We start from the raw sequence: 22,909 nt of genomic DNA, 5'->3' as shown, positions 1-22,909 counted from the left end.
GGTTTCATAATATAAAATATAGTTTGATATATTACCAAATATATAATTATATTTTTTTATACTGAAAACATAAAAAACTTAGACTAAACAAAAACACCCTTAACCAAACAAAATAAGAAGAATCATCAAAGCTTTTGGCGTTTTTTGGGGCTGCATTTTTTTTTTTTTAAATAATTTTAAATAATTTTGATATAATACTAGCAAAATAATAAATAAAAATTTATTTTAATATATTTTTAAATAAAAAATACTTTAAAAAAACACCAAACCAACCATCTTTTTTAAACTGTGCCAGTGGACCACGAGCATGTACCCAATAAAAATGTCACTTCCGTAATAAATCCAAACAACGAGCCCAAGCAAGGGTATAAAGAAAATTACCTGTTGATACTCTGGTGTGGCTCTTAGGCTATTCCGTCACGTCACGATGAAACCAGAGAGGATGAGAGAGAAAGATACTGTGCAGTTTCCATTTTTATCTGTAAAAACTAGACAAAGAGGAGGGTATATTTGTCCTGTGAAATTATAAACGTTCAAAAAAACATGAAAGAAAAAAAAAAGCTGACCTGGTTTTTAGTATATCTTGCATAGTACGTACTGCTATCTACGTTCCCTAGGCAAAAGCCGGCTCATTACTCGTCTCTCCTCTCCTCTCTCTGTTTCATTTTTCACAAGGCTATTTTTTTTTTAACAGGTACTAAATAAGTAAATAACTCTCTCTCTCTCTCTCTTCTTCACTACAGTGTCGTCGTCGTATGGTTTTCGTTTGTAAAGATTCCTCCATAGGCACAGGGCAATAGGGCATTAAAAAGAGAGAGAAAGTTAAGCAAAAACCAAAGCAAAAGAAAATTGTAGAGAGAGAAATTTATAAAAACTAGTGCAATAACTCTCCAGGTCCGGGAAATGCCCTTCTCTCCGGCGTTTCCGTTTCCTCATAACCACCAAACAACATCAAATGCCCAACCCAACAAATGCTGCCATCAATAATAATAAGAGATTTTAAAGCAGGAGAGAAATTTGCGGAGAGAAGAGCGTGAGGGGTGTTTTTTTTTTATGTGAGCTACAAAATGCGTGAAGGACATATCGTTGATGAGGTAACCGGCGTCGTTTCAACCACAAAGAAGAAGAAATCAGGAGAGCTAGACAATACTACTACTAATAATAAGCAGCTAGATAAGGTTATACTACTCGTGGCAGACCAAGATATCATAAAACAAGCAGCTATTCCACCACTACCCATTGTTGTTGGCCGCGCTCGATCCCAATCCGCCACCCGCCGTGTCACTCCTGCCACCACGGTCGTCACTGCCAGCAGCTCGTCAGGCACCACTGTAGAAAAGCACCTCCCGAACGGGGATCTCTACATCGGATCGTTCTCGGGTCACGCGCCACACGGATCCGGGAAGTACATCTGGACCGACGGGTGCATGTACGAAGGCGAGTGGCGCCGCGGAAAAGCATCTGGGAAAGGGAAATTCTCTTGGCCTTCAGGAGCTACTTTTGAAGGGGGATTTAAGTCGGGTCGGATGGAAGGATCCGGCACTTTTATCGGATCCGACGGGGACACGTACCGCGGGTCATGGAGCTCCGATCGAAAACATGGGCATGGGCAGAAAAGGTACGCGAATGGAGATTTCTATGAAGGGACATGGAAGAAGAATTTTCAAGACGGGCAAGGGAGGTATGTGTGGAAAAATGGGAATGAGTATGTTGGTGAGTGGAAAAACGGCGTCATTTCAGGGAGAGGAGTTTTGATTTGGGCTAATGGGAATAGATATGATGGGCAATGGGAAAATGGAGTGCCGAAAGGGAATGGGGTGTTTACATGGCCAGACGGGAGCTGTTATATTGGGAACTTGAATGATAATAGCAAGGATATAAAAGGACAGCAATTGAATGGCACATTTTATCCTGGGAATGGGAACGAGTGTTGTTTAAAAGGGAACAAGAGTGATTTGGTTTTAACCACTACAACGACGAGGAAGAGATCGTCAGTTGATGGAGGGCGAGGGAGTGGGATGAATTTTCCTAGGATTTGTATTTGGGAAAGTGATGGGGAAGCTGGTGATATTACCTGTGATATTGTTGATAATGTTGAAGCAGAGATGATTTATCGAGATGGTTTAGGGTTGGATCGAGATGGGATTAGACAGTTTAGAAGGGCCCCCTGTTGTTTTAGTGGTGGAGAGGTTAAGAAACCCGGCCTTCCCATCTCGAAAGGGCATAAGAATTATGATTTGACGCTTAATTTGCAATTGGGTATTAGGTAAGTTTTTCTTTTAAATATTGTTTTATCATTTGGATTGAATCTGTGGGCGTTTGCTTTGTGTTTGATTGCTTTTATATTGTGTTTTTGTGAGTTGAGCTGGGGGTTTTGATTCTGTAATGGTGGGTATTTAATTTTAGGTATTCTGTTGGGAAGCATGCCCAGATTTTGAGGGATTTGAAGCCAAGTGATTTTGATCCTAAGGAGAAATTCTGGACGAGGTTTCCACCCGAAGGATCAAAAATTACACCTCCACACCAGTCTTCTGATTTTCGATGGAAGGATTACTGTCCTGTGGTGTTTAGGTATTGCGTTCTCTACTTTGAAATTGCCCGAGCATGTGATTTTTATTTCTCGTTATATTTTGGAACTTTTAAGGTTCATCCATGCTCTCTATTGCGTTTTCTTTTGCCCTTGATATAATATTCAATATTCATAAATTTGAGCCTTCTAGAATTGGTTATACACGTTCTTCCGACTTGCTAGCATTGACAAGTGCTTGATTGCTGTACTTATGTTTTATTCTTTCTTTATGCTATGGTGACCTTTATTTCCCCTGGGTGTGTCAGACGTTTGAGAGAGCTTTTTCAAGTAGATCCTGCTGATTACATGCTAGCTATTTGCGGCAATGATGCCCTTAGAGAGCTTTCTTCTCCAGGGAAGAGTGGAAGCTTCTTTTATCTTACTCAGGATGATAGGTTTATGATAAAGACAGTAAAGAAATCAGAAGTCAAGGTTAGTTGTCCGCCTCATTAATTTCTGTCTTGTTAAATTTGAAGTTTGAAATGGTAGAAAACAGTTTCAAAGGTGCGCGAGTGGCAATTGGTAAATTGCTTGTCTTCGCTTTCACATTTTTTCTTAACTACACGACCAAAAGGTGGGACACTTGCATTGATTCTGAAGTTTAGTGATCCATGTTCAGGTGCTTATTAGGATGCTTCCCAGTTATTACCAACATGTTTGCCGGTATGAAAATTCACTGGTGACAAAGTTCTTTGGTGTGCATTGTGTTAAACCGATTGGTGGACCAAAGGTAAGTTGAAGAGAAATATTTTGTTTCAACTGTTTGCTTGTTAATGGAACTTTTTTCCATGTCTGATCATAACGTTTATTTGGAAACCAGACCCGTTTCATTGTGATGGGCAATCTCTTCTGTTCAGAGTATAGAATACATCGAAGATTTGACCTGAAAGGATCCTCCCATGGCCGCACAGCAGATAAGCCTGAGGGTGAGATTGATGAAACCACAACTCTCAAGGACCTTGATCTCAACTTTGTTTTTCATCTACAGCGGAATTGGTTCCAGGAGCTTATCGAGTAAGTTTCAATATGCTGTATATTTTCTGTTAGGCATTTGTTTCACTGGAATTTCCAGTTGGCTTACGTTGCATGGCTCATAACATGCCATCTGATGATGACCAGGCAAATTGATCGTGATTGTGAATTTTTGGAAGCTGAGAAAATCATGGATTATAGTCTCTTGGTTGGTCTACACTTCCGTGATGACAATAATTATGACAAAATGGGATTGTCACCATTTCTTTTGCGTTCTGGTAAGCAAGCATAGTGTCAATTTTAAAAGGATTGCGATTTTTATGTTTCTGTAGTTTTTTCATCAATACATGTGCTGCATGCAGGAAAGAAGGATTCATATCGAAATGAAAAGTTCATGCGTGGGTGTCGCTTTCTTGAAGCAGAGCTACAAGACATGGATCGGGTTTTATCTGGCAGGTATATTTCTCGTCTTTCCATATTCATTCCTAGTTTCATTTTATCACCCACTACCCGCTCTTGGTATAAAGTGTGAAATAAAAATGGTTTTTGTACTATCAACTGCTGTCTTGTGAATATATGTATATAAAATATTTGCAAGAGCTTGTGGTTGAGTGTTGTTTTTAGCATTAAAGATGGCCAATAATTTCTGGTATTGAAATTGGCCATTGTCAATGGAATAATTGAATGTGGAGTCTGATGCATGGGCTGAAATTGTGGGGGTGATTCAGTAAACAACAGTTGTTTGTGGGGGCACATACATGACGGTGATCCTATGATTTACAAGATAAGAGCGTTGCTTTCATTGAACCGTGTTGCTGAATTAAACGAGTCTTCATTCTTTGGCAAAGCTTTTAACTTGGATTAATGAAAGCTTTGTGCTTAAACTGAATATGATGGTGCGAACCATTCTTATTCAAGCCATTTAAATTTGGAGCATAAATTTTGCTTCCATGATAAATATTGGGAAGTTTTGATTTGCTAATATTTATTTGCGCATGTTTTTTTATTTCTTTATGATGAAAAGATTTTTTGGTAAACTTTTTTTTACATTTGATGAACTTTGAATAATGTGTTGAAATTCCAACGTGTTGTTTCAGGAAATCTCTAATAAGATTGGGAGCAAACATGCCAGCAACGGCAGAGCGGATGGTGAGAAGGAGTGATTTTGATCAGTACACCCCTGGTGGATTTAGCCATTTGACCCCTTCTCGTAGTGACGAAGTCTACGAAGTGGTCCTTTATTTTGGAATTATTGATATCTTACAAGACTATGATATTAGCAAGAAGTTGGAGCATGCCTACAAATCCTTTCAAGCAGACCCTACCTCAATCTCAGCAGTAGATCCAAAACTCTATTCAAAGAGGTTCCGGGATTTCATTGGGAGAATATTTATAGAAGACAGGTAGCAGCGGCCAAGGATGCTTGCAAGCAAAAAGGGTTGGTTGAATTTTAACTGCGCCTCTCCATGGGGAATTATGCTGATGCGGGCAATGGCTCGACCAAATAATCTGCTTGTTGCAGAGACCAAGCTACTGCAGATGTGGTGAAGATAGCTAGCCAGGCCGTTTTTGAGGTATTGCTTTTATGGCTGAATTTTGGAAGATCAACCATAAAGTTGAAGGGGGGAGAGAGGGAAAGTGTGATTCTGATGTCCTTTTTTAAATATCTCGGTGATTTTTGTGGCGACCAAGGATTTTGTGAAGGTTTGAAAGATAGGTATAGGGAACAGGGAAATGTTAGTTTTTCCCCGGAGAGAGAGATTCAAAACGGGAGGGGGCATTGGAATAAGAAAAGTGTACAGCTTATAGAAAAGATGAATGGTTTATGGGATTTTTTTGAGGGTTATATATTTAAAAAATTGTTTAAATCACTCCTCCCATTAGAGAGGTCCCATGTTCTCTCGCCCTCGCATCCTTGGACTGTTGTTTGTATATAAACGGGCACCCACTGCTGTATAGAAATGGGGTCATTGCTTTACTTTTGCAGTGAAAGGGAGGCCATTGAGCAGGAAGAGTTAAGACCTGAAAAGGAGAGAAAGCACATGAAAGATTCGCTGTTGCTCCTTTCTTGCTCTTGCATCCTTTGTTTATTACCCCTTTACTTCTTTTACTGTAGACATTGAAATAAAAAATAAAAATTCAACACTGCTACTTTTGAAGAATGAGTTTTTTTTTTTTTTTTTTTGATTTTTCTTTGATCAACGTTGAATCTCATTCCATGACTGGAAATCACAGCTCCAAAGGCTTCTCTGTGCCAAGGGTAATTTTACCCGATCATCAGTACATGCAAAAAGATAGCTTTTTTTTGGCAAGCTAAGAATTCTACGGTCATTGTTCTGCATTAGCAGCTGCAGCCTTAATCTCCCAATAAAACTAACCATCATCACTACTGGAAGTAAAAATATATGTAGATATAGTTTAAGGTTATTAGAGACTTATCTTTAATTTTAGAATGTGTAGAATTAATCGAAATGCATACAAGTTTGTAGAACACTGATGAAAAAATAAAATACATGTAGCATTCTTTAATGGCAGCCAATTTGATGCCCGTCTCTTTACGCGCTGAAGCTTCAGCTTGTAATCCTAAGGCTACCTTGCATGTCCAAGCTCAGTTCAGAACAATTCTCCCCTTCTATCCCTTGCCACAAGAGCTACTGGATGCATCACAATTAAATTTAATCTGTCCATTGGTTGGAGGAATCCAACTATGCTGCTGCGCAAAGACATTGACTTGAGCTTGGATCCCCTTGTCTTTTAAGTTTTAACCAGAATTTGAGAATCTCTCTCCCATTTTTTACTGTTATTCCTGGAAGATTGGGAGGGTAATTTAGTCACTTTGAGATGGATGAAAGACGAGGGGTCATGGGGACTGGGGAGGTCAAAGGCGGTTGCAGAGGGAGGGAGTCCAGCCTAGCTGTAGCTGGGGTCCAACCGTCCCCACAACTATAGAGTCTTGTAGCTCCTTTTGACCTTATGGTTTCTTTATGGGGCCTTCTAGTATCTGATTACTCAGACCCAAGGCACGGGTCTGTGTCGCTGTGATTCCTGGGGCCATGCCTTGATCTCTCGCTGATGAGTGCCGCTCTTAAGTTCATCGTGACAATTAAGGAATTATCCAATTGATTTATAGCCATTTGATTTTTGGAAAAACTCAATTCTTAAATTTGTATTATATGGAAACCTTTAGGGTTTCTCTTTACAATAATGAAACCTTTTTATGAAAATCATTAAATGAATACACATATGCAAGATTGTACTTAATAAATTTTAAAACCTAGGCTGTAATTAACAAAACATTATTAGGTTTCACATTCATCTCCTTCTAATTTAACTTTGTGAAAGAATCATTTTAAATAAAAAAAATTAAAATTATTAGATAAAATTTCAAGATATAATTTATATTATTCTCTAATATATCATTTTAAGTTAAAGTTATTTGGAACTTAAAACTTACAAAGACTCACACACTATCTTATATTTTTTTTTTTTATTATTATTAATTAGAATGGAGGTGATGATATCAAACTCATGATTATAGGCCATCAGACTTTGATACCATGTCAAAAAACCATATCAACTCAAAAATTTAAACTGTTAAGGTAAAACTCCAAGATATGATTTATATTATTCTCTAACAATCTTTAATATATAGGTTTTTTTTTTTTCAATTCCACTATATGCAATTCATTTCACCTTGCCAATATATGATATAAAAAAATTAGGTTCTCAACTTTTTAGTTCATTAGAAAGTAATGATATTTTCCCTCAAAAAAAATATTATGGAATCAAATTTCAAATAAGTAAAGGAATAATATGTAAAAATTTGTGTAAAAGAGAATCATTTTAAGACAAATGTCATTATTCTTGATTACATATTCAAGTATTTACAACTATTGTTTGTTTGTTATTCTATTGCAATGCTTTTATTTGTCTTTTATATATGTATATATGTCAATACAGATGAATAATAAATAGTTTTTAACTAGTTGGACTTGATATTTTTATCATGTATGGTTTAACAAGAAGACAACTATCTTAATATGATAACAAAAAAAAATGAGGACAAAAAACTTGTTAGTGCTAATCGGTTGGTTACGTGTAATACTGATTTTATTCATATAAAATATATTTATTATTAATAAAGGTTTTCTTTATCTTTAATATTTAATTATATTTGATTAATGAATTTAAAGCAAAGATAAAAAAAAATCTTGCATAGAAAATTATAAAGTTGTTATAATTATGAGATTTTTATTTCATCAAAACATTGTTCCTTAATGTTGATGTTTTATTAAGACTAGATATCAATTAGAGCTGTTGAGACTGATACATATTATATTTATTTTTTTATGAAAAAAAAAAGTAGTTGCTCTCATAAAATGAGGTATAAAGGATACTTGCAATTAATATGCAAGTGTTTGTGAGATGACATGCATATTGAACTGACCCGCAAAAGAATCTTATATGAAGAGATCACTTGTCTATGGAAAGACTCACATGATAGTTGTGTAAGTGATTCTTAGACGTGAGATCATTAAATTATCTTACATAGAAATTGTTATGTTTTGATCCTGACCACGTCTTAATCAAGGGTAATACACGGGTAGATATTGAGTATAACATAAAATATATAAAGGTATTTAAGTAATTAAAAGATGATTCATCACCCTAGATAAATTAGAAAAAAAAATATTTTATTTGTTCTCAAATAATATTTATTGTGAAATCATTAGTCAAGATGGAATGAGTTTTGAGAAGAGTTTTAAAATTTTATTCAAAGAATTAATAATTATAATGTTGAGAACTAACATGATTTAACAAAGCAGACATATTCCATGTTATAATATCTAAATCGGAACATTCATGATGAAAGGATAATAATCACACTGATAAACTATTCACTGAAAGGTTAAGCTAAACCACTTATGACTTTTTTAATATTTGAAGGATCATGACAAGTTGCTAGATATCATACTTGATCTTGAAATGTAAGTTAATCAATTATTGAATTGATAAAAAAATAAATTGTTTTATTTATTTATTTTTATTTTATTTAGGATTATGATTTATATTTTTGCCAAATTATTAGGGAACCTAGTGGGTGATACACATAAAAACCATCATTGGTAATCAAGTGTGATTTGATTGTAAGTAAATTTTAGAAATTGGGGTCTAGAATATAATTAATATAGAGTATTACAATTCTAGACCCAGAAATAATTAAGTAAGGACTTTATTGAATAAATTTCTAAAATTAGCTTAAAATAATATTGTAATATTCATTTAAGGAGCAAATTGATATTTTATTATTTATAGGGTTTTTAAGTTTTTTTTATATAAATAATATATTATGCCTGCTATTTTTTTAATGTAAATAGAGTACAATACAAAAATATTTTAAATACAAAACAAAAGAGCTAGCACTTTAAGGTATAACAATTTCTTTTTCCTTAAAAGATTTAAAAGATTTTTTATTTGTGATTCATGTGAATTATCGTTAGAAGCCAGATACTTGGATGACTTGTGGTTTTACAACAATCCTAGTCTTGAAGCAATTATTCTAAGAAAAAAAAACATATGATCTTTAGATAATCTTTATATAAACTCTAAACAACTATATATATATATATATATATATATATATATATATATATATATATATATATATATCCTTGAGACCCAAAATTTTTTTAATCCATCGTTTCCTTTGTATATATACATACGTTTCGGAAAACCGAGCAAAACTTTCCACCAGCTATTAGAGATTCTGAATTTTTACTTCAAGATTTAGAGTTAAAATACTTAAAGAGATGAAGTGGGACTTTGAAAAAATAATTTTTTTACTTTTTTTAACAAATGGATGCATATATACGCTCACAGATAACACATTCTACTGGTAGCATTATGTATTTTATATCCCACGTATGTAGATGGGCATATGATCTTAGTTTAATGTATATTCTTCTTTTGATTATGATCCCATGCCAGAAGCATGCCTGGCTAGCAGATTAGAGTAATTGATGCTTCTTTTGAGTTTTTAATTTGTAACAAATACTGGCCTCGCTATTTTGAAACAAAAGCCTCTACTCTACTTCACACTGGGCACCCATGGATTTAGAGTTTCTGCCTCGTCTCCTACTAATTTAATGAGGCTGCCGTAAGCCAGCTAGTTCGAAAAGGAAGTTCATTTTACGTGCAGATGCCAGAATAAAAATTCTTTATTTATTGCTCTAAGAAAATTACTGTTCTTCGTTTGGGATGATTTTCAAAAACTTTAACGGCACCCCCAGTTTTTTATTTTCTTCTGTAAAGTCGTCAGATGAAAAACACTCAATGATTACTCCAACTCTTCCATTTCCTCCAACAAAATTTGGCCTGCAAGCAAACAGCTAAAGACGGAACAGATGAAGCATAGCTGCAGAATTCTCAAATTAAACTGACGTATAGAATAGAGAGTTACAGTTGTATAACGCAGATGGGATGCTTTGCATAATGCACATTGCCTCAAAAGCATAAATATTAAGCTTATTTACTCAAAAGAGGGTACGAATGGATCTTTAATCTGATACGGATCTAAGTGAAATCTCTAGTGTTTGTTTTATGGGCTTATATTGTTAGTTGTCACCGATGCAGATGCATATATATAGTGGAAAGAATTTAATAAAATAGTTCTCTCCAAGCCCCTGTCTTCGTTAATTCAGACAGAATCGCCGTCTGTGGCAGACATGCATTAGTTCTAACGTGTTAGTCTTCGATTTTCACTACCTTAATGTTTCTCCAGGTATTTACGCTCACCTAGCTGGGCTAGTTGTCTTCTGCAGGTCCATGCTGTGGCACATAATTATAACAGTACTGTGTGTTCGATAAGCTGGAAACTGGAATGTCTTGGCTGTAGATTACAATCTTTCTTTCAGAGATTTCTTCTGAAAATAATTTATTTATGAGGAAAATGCATAAGAAACTCCCAATTAGAACAACGTGAAAATCAATGTCTAGAAATTAAATGATTAAGGTGAGGTTCACAAAATCCCAGGAAATAACAGGGTAGAGGGATCCTTCTTTTACAGAACACAACATCTTCAACGAGGCATGTTACTGCCATTTCATGAAAGTTGGGTGATTGATCACTTGTAGTTTTCACTCGTATCAATTCTGGGATAAAAACTACCAATATCGTCTTTAGCCCAATGACAAGATTATCATGTGAAAAGAAGGTCATCTTAGCTCTTTTGTTCCCGCTAACTCTCGAATTTATTATCGTTGTATATGAACTTGATGTTCATAATTTAAAAAATCCCATATAATGCAAAAAAGGAGTTGAAATGCAAAACATGGAGACAATGCAAGAGATAAATAGTGGTTGGAAGAGAGAAAATACATGCACATAGCAGAGCAAAAAACGAGGACAACTTGAGATATGATAACAGAGACAAACACCAACGCTCGCACTCATAAAATTCAAGAAATGGAGATATATAATATAAAAAACGGGGACAGGACTGACATATATACACTGATCACTAATAAATACATGCACTTTTTTGAAAGGATTTAAATGACCGAGCAATGCAAAAGCAAAGGAGAGGAGAAAAAGAAAAAGAAAAAAAAGAAGAAAAAGGAGACTATACACGTATTCCTAGACATGAGTGGGAAAGAAATTGAGCAAAAAAAAAAAAGTTTGGGATATTACAGACACTACATAAATAAATTCAATAAGCTAAGTAATACAAAAAATTATCAATAATGATTAGAATGTGCCATGAGCTCCGCCCAAATAGGATGGGTGTGCCCACTCATTAGCACATGTACAATACATGATAGCCAAAATTCCGGCATGCCCAAGCAAACAAAATTTTCAGACTGAATAAATTTAAATTTTTGTTTGTATTGACTGAAATATATTCTTAGTTCACCCAGATTAACCTATGCCAATGAACTACCCAACATGTATTGTCAAGAACACACGTCACCGATGGTGCATACCTAATTTCTTTTCAATGCTTCTCTAAAATCATCCACTAGTATTCATGATGCACACCAAATTCTTGAGCAAAATAGAGTTATCTTTTCTCTCTCTAATGGTTATCTCCTATCAGCATGTCTTCTAAAAAAGGCACCTTACGAGCATCAATCTTTCCACCAATGAGCACTAACAATTGTCATCAATTATAAAAGGCACCTAGCTCTCTTGTACGATGCAGAAGCCTATGCTATTCTCTGCATTTCCACTCTACATAAGGTAAGTTCATCAGACTTGAGGTATAAAAGTATCTCATGTCAATAGGGTAAAAACACATTTAACACATCCAACAAGTTTTAGCAAGAACAAAAAAAAAAAAAGTAGATGCAAATAGACAACTTTAGGTTTTTGAAGGAACATGTCAGAACAATGTGTAAACAAGTAGGCATGAGAACAATTATACTCTAACTCTCTAAAAAAATTTCTCCTACTTAAAAACAATCTCCCCTATTAGACATTCTACGAGTGGTTATCGCTATCAATCTCCTTCTTCATCTACTCCTTGTAAAAAACAATCTTAACATGAGTCAACATCAACAATTATACATGCTCTGTAGGAACATTACCACCACCTATTAGGAGACTCTCCACTATGTTGTTGGGTGTTGCGAACTCCTCTCTTTAAGGATTGCATCTCTATGAAAGTCAACTTAGATAGCTACAATGTGCCTTATAGATGTTACAAAGCATTTATAAAATGTACAAATTACCTTAGAGTTTGTAAGGCAAGACAACACTACATGAAAAATCCTCTTAGTAACATTTAATGGATCTGCTCGAGTGTGGTAAAACAATGTAGAGCTTGACTTCATATATGAATTTGGTAATCTCTATTCTAAAATTATCTTCCATTTCAACATAGGCATACCAATTAAAAAGAGCATAATTAAGTTTAGTGTCATAACACAACAAGAAGATGAGAGCATCAGAACATATCTCAAAAGATTTAATGAAAAAATATTCAACGTGAAAAATCAACTTGAACCTATTGTCGCTAAAACCCTAATTAATAAAGTCCATAACTATTCTTTGCAGGAGAAATTATAATTGTTTCCTAACATAACTTTCCTTGAATGAAACAAGCAATGAAAAACTATATATGAGTAGAGGAAGTAAATGTGACCTGACAATGATAACTTTATTTTTAACTATAAGGAGCATAATCTCCCCAACAGATCTTATATGGTTAAGAATGAAAATATTAATCTTTAAAATTTCTAAATTCAAGATCTCTCATTAAAAAGGAAAAAGATGTGTCAATTAATTGCCAAGTTTTTATTTTTCAGGGGTTCAACACTATATATAGGAGTTCATGATACAAACAAAAGAGATAAATAAATAAAAAGAGAAGTCTAGATAAAAAAGAAGAAAAGGAAAGGTAAAGAGAGAATAACTTATATAAAAAAATAATAGAAAACCCTGTACATCTTCTTCCTTCTCTCTCTAAGTCAAAAACCTAGCCACCCTTTCCTTTTATCTACTTCCAAACCCAAAGGAAAAGCGTCGACAACTAGCCGACTCTTCATCATCTCAAACTTGACAATAACAAGTCAACTAGAACACTTGCACAACCTCCGACTCTCTCACCTAATTTCCACAAAAACTACCATGCATAATCATGATAACACCTTTTAAATTGACCATAACCTCAAGCACCTATTTTTTTTTTTTTTTGAAATTGGCCTTGATATTCACTCAATAAAACAACCCGAAAACATAGCCTTTTCTCACCAAACTAGTCAAAAATCAACAGTAATCAACCTTAAAATCACCTTAATCATAGCCTGAACAAACCTAGATCCAGAAGTAATAACAATTACATCAACCCAAAATCATGCCTATTCCTAGTATTTTTTATAGAATAGATTCAACTTGTAGGATACACACGTGCCATCACTATCCAACATATTCTCCACACTTGTGCATGTAAGCCATGTGTCACCTTTTCTTTGTTTGATTTTAGTAATTTTCGATCGATGTTAACAGCTTAATTTTAAGGTTGTTTTTGAACCTTAACATGTAGATTTTTTTTTCACAAATTGTAATATAATTGATTTTGTTTTATTTTTTCAAATAATTTGTAATATTATTAATCTTTATTTATTTTTGAATGATTTATAATATTATGATTGTGGCGTATATTGGTTAATAAATAAAGTGTTATGAGTGCGCATCAGTACGTGACAACCTCGAAGGTAAAAAGTTATGAAGGAATTAATATTTTTCGAGGATGGAAAATAGGGTTGAGAAGATTGAATTCAAATTTGATTTATTCAAAACATAATGATTGTTCTTGGTGTTGAAATCGTAAGGGTGAATAAGTGGTGTTCATCATGATGCTTGTCTTGTAATAAATGTTTTTAATGTGTTTTATACATTAAATTTTATTTTGTGTTTATTTGCATGTTTTGTTATGTATTCACTATCTTTTATTCAAGAACATGATCTAATTAAGACTAGATGACTCGTTATACATTAAAGCTCCTTTTTTATCGAGCCATTTAAATTTTACATTCTTAAATGAGCCTTTTATGAACAATTTAGTAAGTAGTTAATTAAACCGGTCGATCTTTTTTGAGAAGAAGCAAATATAAGTGGTGGCGTCGAATAATTACATTCAGAATGAGAGCATTCATTACGTTTGTTTCAGAATGTCTTCTTATTTAGCTTGCAAAAGTACTGGAACCAGCCAAACTCATTAATTAATTATTCAATAAACACTCTTTCGTAGTTTATTCGGTTTTTTAACTCTTTTTTTTTTTGCGGTGTTTTCAGGAAAGGAAGATCAATCTAAGCTAATCAAATTTTACAAACATATCAAATTTGTATATACTTCATAAGCATACCAACTTTTCTCATCTACTCTCGACATTTTGTTTAAGATTTGGGTCAATAGCAACATTCACCCTAAAAATAATTGTGCAGTAAGCTATGCTTAATTCCACTTTTTGGCATCCATGCTCAGATAACATCCTATAAGTTGACTTGGGAGGAATTAAATGATGCATGTAATGGATTTATGAGAGCACGTGTGGCCAAGCTGTCCTTGGATGTCAAACCCACCGCATTCTTGGTGGTCGGAGAGCCGAGTGTCCTTCTGAGCCATGAAATGAGAGAAATCCCGTGTGCAATAGCTGCGTGTGTGCAAGTTATTTCACAATCACATCTAGCTAGCTTCCCGTGGAGAGGACCCAGCATGCAACCTCCATGCAATAATGAGAGTTAAGAGCGACGGAGACTACACCTAAAGCTAAAAAACCCTTCGAAATGGACCTGCCTTAGCCACCCAAAACCTTGACTCGGTCTCGCCTACTTCATGAAAGGTCTAGATACAGTTGGCCTCATTTCAAATATGCAAGCTGTGATAGGGCGTGCTGGAAATGATGTAGAATGAGCTCAAATTTGTGCGAGAACTGGAAAAAACGCTTGAGTTTTGTATTATTCTCATAGGGCCCAGGTTACGTTGACACTGGAAATTGTATGATCTAAGCTGACATAACGACAGCGATAAGAACCGGTGAGTTGTCTGGCCTCCAATTCATAACTAGGGTGCGGCCATATGTCGGGGAAAAGGCACAATCATACCCAACATGAGGCTTGTTGGAAGGGGGACACACAATCCCCCATTATTAAATGCTTGGACACATCAATTATAGCTCATTTACCTCATGAAGATTAAGCGAGGAAATTATGTTAGAAATCGTGTTATAATAGCGTAATACTCCTGATTAAGATCTCTATACTTTTTTATTTATTTATTATTCTCTTGTTTTTGCTTCATCTGGGACAGTACTGAGAGCTTTTGGCCATCTTTAGGTTTCATTGCAATTTGAAATTGAGAAGCAAATATATTTCTCTCTTCTTTTACCAGACAGTATTTCTTATTAAAACATGCATGATCAAGAACAGCTTTTACACGAGGATAGCTTTTTTTTTTTTTTTGACAATTTACACTAGGATAACCTTGACCAAACGCAAAAAAAAAGAAGAAAAGATAATGTTATCACAAGGCTGATTGGTCAAAAAGCAAGTGTTATGAAGCCCACGTGTACCCTCCTAATCTTAAACCCCACCTCCACCATACATGCCTGATTCTTTTCAATCAATTCAAAGAAAGCTAGCTTAGCTAGGGCCGGACCGGACCGGGCCAGGCGACAGCCCCCCCCCTCCATTTTTGCTGTGTTTTCGGCAATTCTTTTCTTGAATGCAGCCTGGCTCTTGGTCTCTCTCTCTCTCTCTCTCGCCCACCTAAACTGTATACGTGTGTGACGGGCCATTTTGAAATTTATTCAAATAAAGACACAAGGCCCCTCAACTCAGTTAAAAAGTCCACATTGTGGATTTAGGAAGCGTTTGAGTTTGAGAATGTTGCTGGCTGCTCTCTCTCTTTCTTTCTTTTTTTTTTTTTTCTTTTTTTTTTTTAATTTTAATTATTTTTTTATATTTTAGATCATTTTGATGTTAAAAATAAAAAAAATATTATTAAATATATTTTTAAGTAAAAAATAATTTGAAAAATAATCATTACTATAATATTAAAACATGTCAACCGAAGTTAGTTAGGAGTGTTAAAACTTTTTTTTTTTTTTGACACTTTGTTCTCCAATGGTTTTATTCAATATTTTTTTAAATGTTTTTTAAGTGTGCTCTAATTGTTGACCTATACCTAACATCATGTTGTTTGTTAGTCCATTGATCCCTGGCCACACTATTTAAGTTTAGCAACAACGTAATATGAAAACAATTAACTTGTGCTTAGTATAACGGTCGAAGAGAATGATTAGTTAAAATACAAAATGCATGAGCTATAATCTAATGTTATCAATTAAAATAAATATATTTTTAAATCATAATAGTAAAAACTATCACAATATTAAATATAAATAACATAATTAAAAATATGACCATTAGTGTATGGATGTGTACATAAGATGTGTAAGTAATTTTTTTTTAAAAAAACCTAAAAATATCAGTTATTTACTGTGACATGTGAGAGATGTTGATTTGTATAGTGAATGCTCTTTTTTTATTATTACTATTTTTTTTTATTATTGTTACTAATCAACCTCAATGCACTTTCCATCCAACTACATCACTCTAAGCCACTATCCAGCTGAGCTCTAATCCATAATCTAGACATATACATTGATCATCATCGTCCATCACATTGCAACCTTTCCATGTTAATAGGCATGAAAATCATCTCTCCCACTCAAAATTCCATTAGAAAATCAAAATAAAAAATACCCAAAAATCAACGACAATCAAAGCCAAAATCAACCTCAATCATATCCCAAATTTACCTAGAAGTAGAGGGTAATCGAATAAATCCAATATGTTTTTGGTGATTTTTACAAGAATTGATTTGATGCATAAAATACATACATTGTCATTATTCAATATCTCTTTAACTACCATGCATGTGAGCCATGCACCCATAGTTTTAAAACTTAGTCTGGCCCGACATGTCAACCAAGAACTTGGCTAACCTGGAGCCAAAACCGAGGCGAGTTTATAAAAAAATAAGAAAAGTAAAAAACTTGGTTAACCTGGTAATTCGGTCAAAAACCTGGTTGAAACCCGTTAATTATTTATTTATTTTAACCAAAACAACGTCATTTTAATTTATATATATAAAAAAATAAAATTGTCCCAGTTACCCAGTCAAAACTCAAGGCTCGGGATCAACCATCAGGCCGAGTTTAAAACACTACATGCAGCACCACTTCATGGTTCAATTTCAATAGCTTCCAATCATCATTAGGAACTCTTAGACATCATTTTCAAACTCTTTAATTTTTTTTGAATAATTTTAAATGCATCATTGATTTTTATTTTTTTTTATGAATTGTGATTTTTATGGTTTATGATGGATATTTGAGTTATTATATGTCATTATGTACTAACCCCAGAGACAAAGACTAGTATTAACAAAAAAATAAAAATAAAAAATCCTTATTTGTACTATTTAAGGACCACGCCATTCTATATTTTAATTTCTATAGTTTTTAAATTTTATATTCCAATCATAAAACTTTATTTTTATTATATTTTACTCTGAGACAACTAAAAAAGAAGAGTAAAAGTCATAAAAAAGAAAAAGAGAGAGAACAGGCTCTCGATTGGCTATATTTTGACATTAAAAAAAGACTACTCTTGGCACCAATGGGTCCATCTAGAATATGAGAGTTCTATGAAGATGATTTGAATGTTGGATGATGCTAGAAAAAGTAGGTTAGAATTCGAAAAAAAAAATTGTTTTGATTTTTTAGTTTTAGGCTAATTTGATTGTGTTTTTAGGTTGGAGATTGGGCTATAAAGGTTTCTAAGATTTTTTTTTATTTTATGTGTGTGTGTTTTTAGATTAAAAAATATTGGAGATTGTTTTTTAGATGTCAAAAACCTCATTATTAGAATTTGTTTATCAATAAAGGTGATCATAAATTTCTTCTTACATGCAAGCCTTCTAGGCCTATGAGCAACTAGGTATTTTTAGAGGTTAGGTGCATTTATCTAGCCTCCCAAACTCGTGAGTTCTTGGTATTTATTTTCAAAGCCAAGTTGTGCAGGCTTGGACTTGGAAACCTAGATGTGCACGCACTTCATTCACTTGGACCTTCACTTTTTTTATATATTTTAAAATGAAAGCTCTTTTCAAAAAATAATAATTATAATGATATTTAAAAACTCATTCAATTATAATATGTCTTTAAAATAATATTAGAGTTTTTATGGTACTATTTGCGATTATTTAATGAATAATCACATATAAACCTAATATGAAATAAACTTATAAAAAGTTGCACATGAATATTCAATGAGAGTAAATATATAATTATTTATTTTCAATTTTTCACATAGTTTTCATGAATTAACTATTCTTTTATTTTTTTTTCATACAAACATATAAAAATCATAAGGACATGATTTTTTTTTTTTTTGGTTGAAACTTACTTTTCAAATGTTGACACATTTTTATTTAAATATATGCTTTTAAAAATAAAGACATGTTTTCATAAAAATAAACTTAATGAATAAGGAAGTTTTGCCTTAAGAAATACAATTTTCTTCTCATATATTTAAATTACTGAAATTCTTGCAAATATTAATTTTGATTTCGTTATGTTTTTTATAAGAAAAAAATCATGTTGTGAATAATAAAATCATGTTTCACGAAAACAAAAGTATAAATAAAAAAGAGGGTTTATATTTTCAAAATCGAGGTGTGTAGGTCTCTGCCTTTGAATGCCTAGATGTGTACGAGATTGAAGGCCCATTATGCATGAGCCTCATTCACATAGACCTTGATATTATATATATATATATTTTAAAATAAAATTGTCTTCAAATAAATAATGACACTGATATTTAAAAAATCATTAAATTATAATATGCCTTTGAAATAATATTAGAGTTTTTTTATGGTAATATTTACAATTATTTAATGAATAATTACATAGAAACCTAATATGCAAGGAGATTTTTAAAAATCACACATGAATATTCAATGGGAATAAAATATATATTTTTTATTTTCAATTTTTTACATATTTTTCATGAATTAATTTTTTTTCCATACATACATATAAAAATTATAAAGACATGGATTTTTTTTATTTTTTGGTTGAAACTTACTTTTCAAGTCATGATGTTTTTATTTTAAAATATGCTTATAGTAATAAAGACATGTTTTCATAAAAAAATTAAATGAATATGGAAAAGTAAGTTTTGCCTTAAGAAATACAATTTTTTTTCTCATAAATTTAAATTAATGAAATTCTTGCAAATATTAATTTTAATTACCTTAAGTTTTTATTTAAAAAATCATGTTATGAATAATTAAGACATGTTTCACAAAAAACAAATGCATAAATAAGAGAATAGGGTTTGACTAAAATATACATTTTTTTTTCTAGAATCTAAATCCTTCAACTCTTTCAAATATTATTTTAATTGCTACATAATTAAATAAAAACTAGCTTTGAAATAGTCTTGTTGTCTTCACTGTTTTCTCTATTCCACAATTTATTACTTCTCTTTGCTATTAATTATCTTGATTCTATGCAGCCTATATTTATAAAATATTTACATGTGTAGTCTTTTACTTCTTATTATAAAAATTAGCCTTTTATTTTAGTTTCTAAGCATATATTTTTTAATTTATTATACTAAGCCTATATACCACCTTTTCATTCTTTAATCAATAAATTTTATGATACCAAAAAACATATTTATAATGTCAACTTTTTATATTAAAAGTTAACTTAGAATCCTACCACTAGCATTCTGCAATACCAATGACCAGTAATATACTAAAAGGATATGGAAAAGAAAAGCGGGAGTTTCATGAATAACCATATATAATTAGGAAAAATATATCTATGTCAAGTCTATCATCCGAAGAGGCTATTCATTGTCATACCAAATTTACTTAAATTTCGTTTAATAACTCCATATTGGATTGAAAATTGAATTCGATGCATCATAAATAATATAAAAATACATGTGGTTTTAAGTTCGAGTCTTGTGATTGCTAATATAATCAGGGGCAGAGCTATGATTATTTGTTAGGGGAGGCCAAAACTAATATAACAAGATATAATATTTATTTTAATTTATTGTACATGAGTTGTAAAACAAAACCTGTATAATTTAGTTTTATTCAAATAACTTACTATAAATATATAATGATCTTTGTATAAGGTAAAAGATTTAGACCAACATCAAATTAAGTCAAAGCAATTAAGTTAATTTCATCTTTATAATGTATTTATCATTTTAATGTTGTTGGTATTTATATCTATCAAATATAAACATACAAAGTATAAAAGAAATATTAGCTAAAGTGAAGCATTATTTATGTTTGATAAACTTTGAAATAAAACAAAAAATAATAAAGAATCAATTATTTTTAGTTTGTTCATTGTTCAATCTAAAATCAAAACATATATCGTAAGAAAAAATTGATAATTTTAGTGGCTATGCTAAAAACAAAACATATAAAAAAAAAAAGATCTAAGTATAATAAAAAAAAAAACCAATAAAATATATTTAATTAATTAGAAAAAAATCACTATAACAAGAATTTAAAAAACAATTGGTAAAACTAGCAGATTTGAGAAAAAAAAAAAAAAGAGGAGCAAAAAGGATAGAATTATAAAAGAACCTCATCAAATTATTAACTAACATCTCAAAACAAAATAAAAATAGATTTTAAATTTAAATTATCTTGTTTTGTTTGATGAAAGATAAATTAATTGATAACTCTGTTTCAATATTTTTGTAAAAACATTTTACTCATAATTTATATTTATATTTTTTTGTTTGAGACTATACCCTACAACTTTATATTAGGATAAATTAATGGCTCTGTTTTTTATTTCACACCTTCATTTTTTTTTTCTTTCCACGTAGTTCAAGAATGAATTAGGAAATCAAAAGTAAAGTGATAATCAATTACTGTAGAAAGACCCACCAATATAACACCCCTCCTCCTCTTTAAAAATTAAAATGTCTTGAGAGGGGTCCCGGAACCCTGCTTGCCCCCCCTCACTTCTGCTCCTGAATATGATGATCACTGAAGATTTACATGGTCGTTAACTTCAGAGCCTGAGGAATTAGTCAAGGCATGCATAAGCTAGTCCGGATATTCCATGTTAATAAAAAAAAAAGATATAAATAAAATAATTTTTAAGCTTTTAAAAAATAATTAAATTTTATAAAAGCTACATTTTTTTTTTCAAAATCTTAACTTAAGTAAACAGGCACTATCAGACATTCCTAAAAAAGAACAAGAAATTGTAGACAATAATTGGTGGTCATGAGGGAGAATAATGAAAAGGTACAGGGTGTTTGTCTTGCTTTGCGGTTTCTGGGCCTAATAAACCAATTTTCCTTCCCCAAGAATTCATATGTGAACAATTTTATATCCATGTTAATATATATTTTCAAAAGATGTGCGGCACTGGTCTACAAAAAGTCCATACCAGTGCCAACATGAGGATTAATTGGAGGGGACGCTTGCCTAATTGTACCTTAATCTCAATCGAATAATAAAATATTAATACATGTAATTAATCATTTAGTAGGTGATCTAGTGGTAAGAATTTAGGATCAAGGGGTTTGCTCCCCCTCTAGTCTTAGGTTCGAGCCCTATGGTTACTAATATTAATGATTACTTGAGACTTACCTGGTCGTTAACTTCAGGATTTGTAGGGATTAGTTGAGGTGCGCTCAAGTTGATCCGGACACCTTACGTGAATAAAATAATAATAATAATATTTTCTCCCATTAGTTTTCCACCAATTAATTACGCAATGGATTGCAACCTTAATTATGTTGTCTCTATAAAGAATCAAGCCATTAATCAACCTCTTTCAGTTACAACTGAGCCATCAGTTAATGCTAAAAGAAAATCAAGTCATAAGAACAAATTTGTCTAAAGCTAGAAGTATAGAAATTAAGCCACAATAGCCAATCTGAAAATTTGTATTTATGTATATTTACTCTCAAAATGTAATAGACAACAACAACAAGAAAAGAAAATATAGAAAACAAAGAAACTTTGGTGTTGTTTTTCCTATTATGGTATCAGAGATGTCCAATCAAATTTACACATCAATGGCACACCTAATCTTTACTTCAAATGACAACCTTATTGTTGTCAACACAAATCAGCTGCAATGACTCACTCCCTCCAATTTTCCATCATGAAGTGCCACCTTCAAATCACTCCTTCATTGATTTGATCTTATGGGCTACGTGGATGGAATAACCAAGTGTCATTCAGTTTCAACAAATAGCACCAAACCCGATACTAACACAGCAGCCACATTATGGCTTCGTCCAGGCCAACTCCTCCTCAATGCAATTCTAGCCTTAATTTTTGATAGCATCTCACCTTTGATTGCAACTGCAAAAAACTCAGCAGAGGCTTGATCAAGATTAACTCAACTTTACGCAAATCAATCTCACACAAGGGTTATGTAGCTCAAGGAATCCTTGACTCTGCTTTAGAAAAGAGATTGGTCCATCTCTAATTATATACATGTTGTTCGTATAATTGTTGATGAACCAGCCGTGATCGATACACCCTTATCAAATGATGGCATTACATTCTATGTTCTTAATGGTCTTGGCACTAACTACAAGGATATCATAGCTCCTATACGAACAAGAGAAACATCATTAACATTTAAGGAACTACATGATATACTCACAACACAAGAAACTTACCTGAAGAGAATCAAAACAACTCAATCACAGCTCATGGCTATATCTAACAATACTTAACGCACTGTTGGTCCTTATCATCAACGACAACCAAGAAATTACCAACGTGGAAACTT

General features: G+C 32.6%; 1 protein-coding gene across 1 annotated transcript; it reads left to right on the top strand.

The window, feature by feature from the left end:
• Positions 1-605: 605 nt before the first annotated feature.
• Positions 606-5,703, top strand: LOC118029353 (phosphatidylinositol 4-phosphate 5-kinase 1). Its single transcript, XM_035033227.2, has 8 exons — positions 606-2,266; positions 2,407-2,571; positions 2,836-3,001; positions 3,189-3,299; positions 3,390-3,583; positions 3,689-3,819; positions 3,904-3,997; positions 4,639-5,703. The coding sequence occupies exons 1-8, from the start codon at positions 1,068-1,070 to the stop codon at positions 4,946-4,948; spliced, it is 2,370 nt and encodes a 789-aa protein (XP_034889118.1). The 5' UTR covers positions 606-1,067; the 3' UTR covers positions 4,949-5,703.
• Positions 5,704-22,909: the final 17,206 nt, after the last annotated feature.

Source organism: Populus alba, chromosome 5 (genome assembly GCF_005239225.2).
Source record: "Populus alba chromosome 5, ASM523922v2, whole genome shotgun sequence".
NCBI lineage: Eukaryota > Viridiplantae > Streptophyta > Magnoliopsida > Malpighiales > Salicaceae > Populus > Populus alba.
This window is presented reverse-complemented; position numbering and strand designations above follow the sequence as displayed.

Bases quoted from the DNA above. Each gene is read 5' to 3' on its own strand.
- LOC118029353 (XM_035033227.2), top strand. From the start codon at position 1,068: ATGCGTGAAGGACATATCGTTGATGAGGTAACCGGCGTCGTTTCAACC. The intron at 2,267-2,406 runs GTAAGTTTTTCT...ATTTAATTTTAG, and splicing joins AATTTGCAATTGGGTATTAG to GTATTCTGTTGGGAAGCATG. The intron at 3,998-4,638 runs GTATATTTCTCG...GTGTTGTTTCAG, and splicing joins GATCGGGTTTTATCTGGCAG to GAAATCTCTAATAAGATTGG.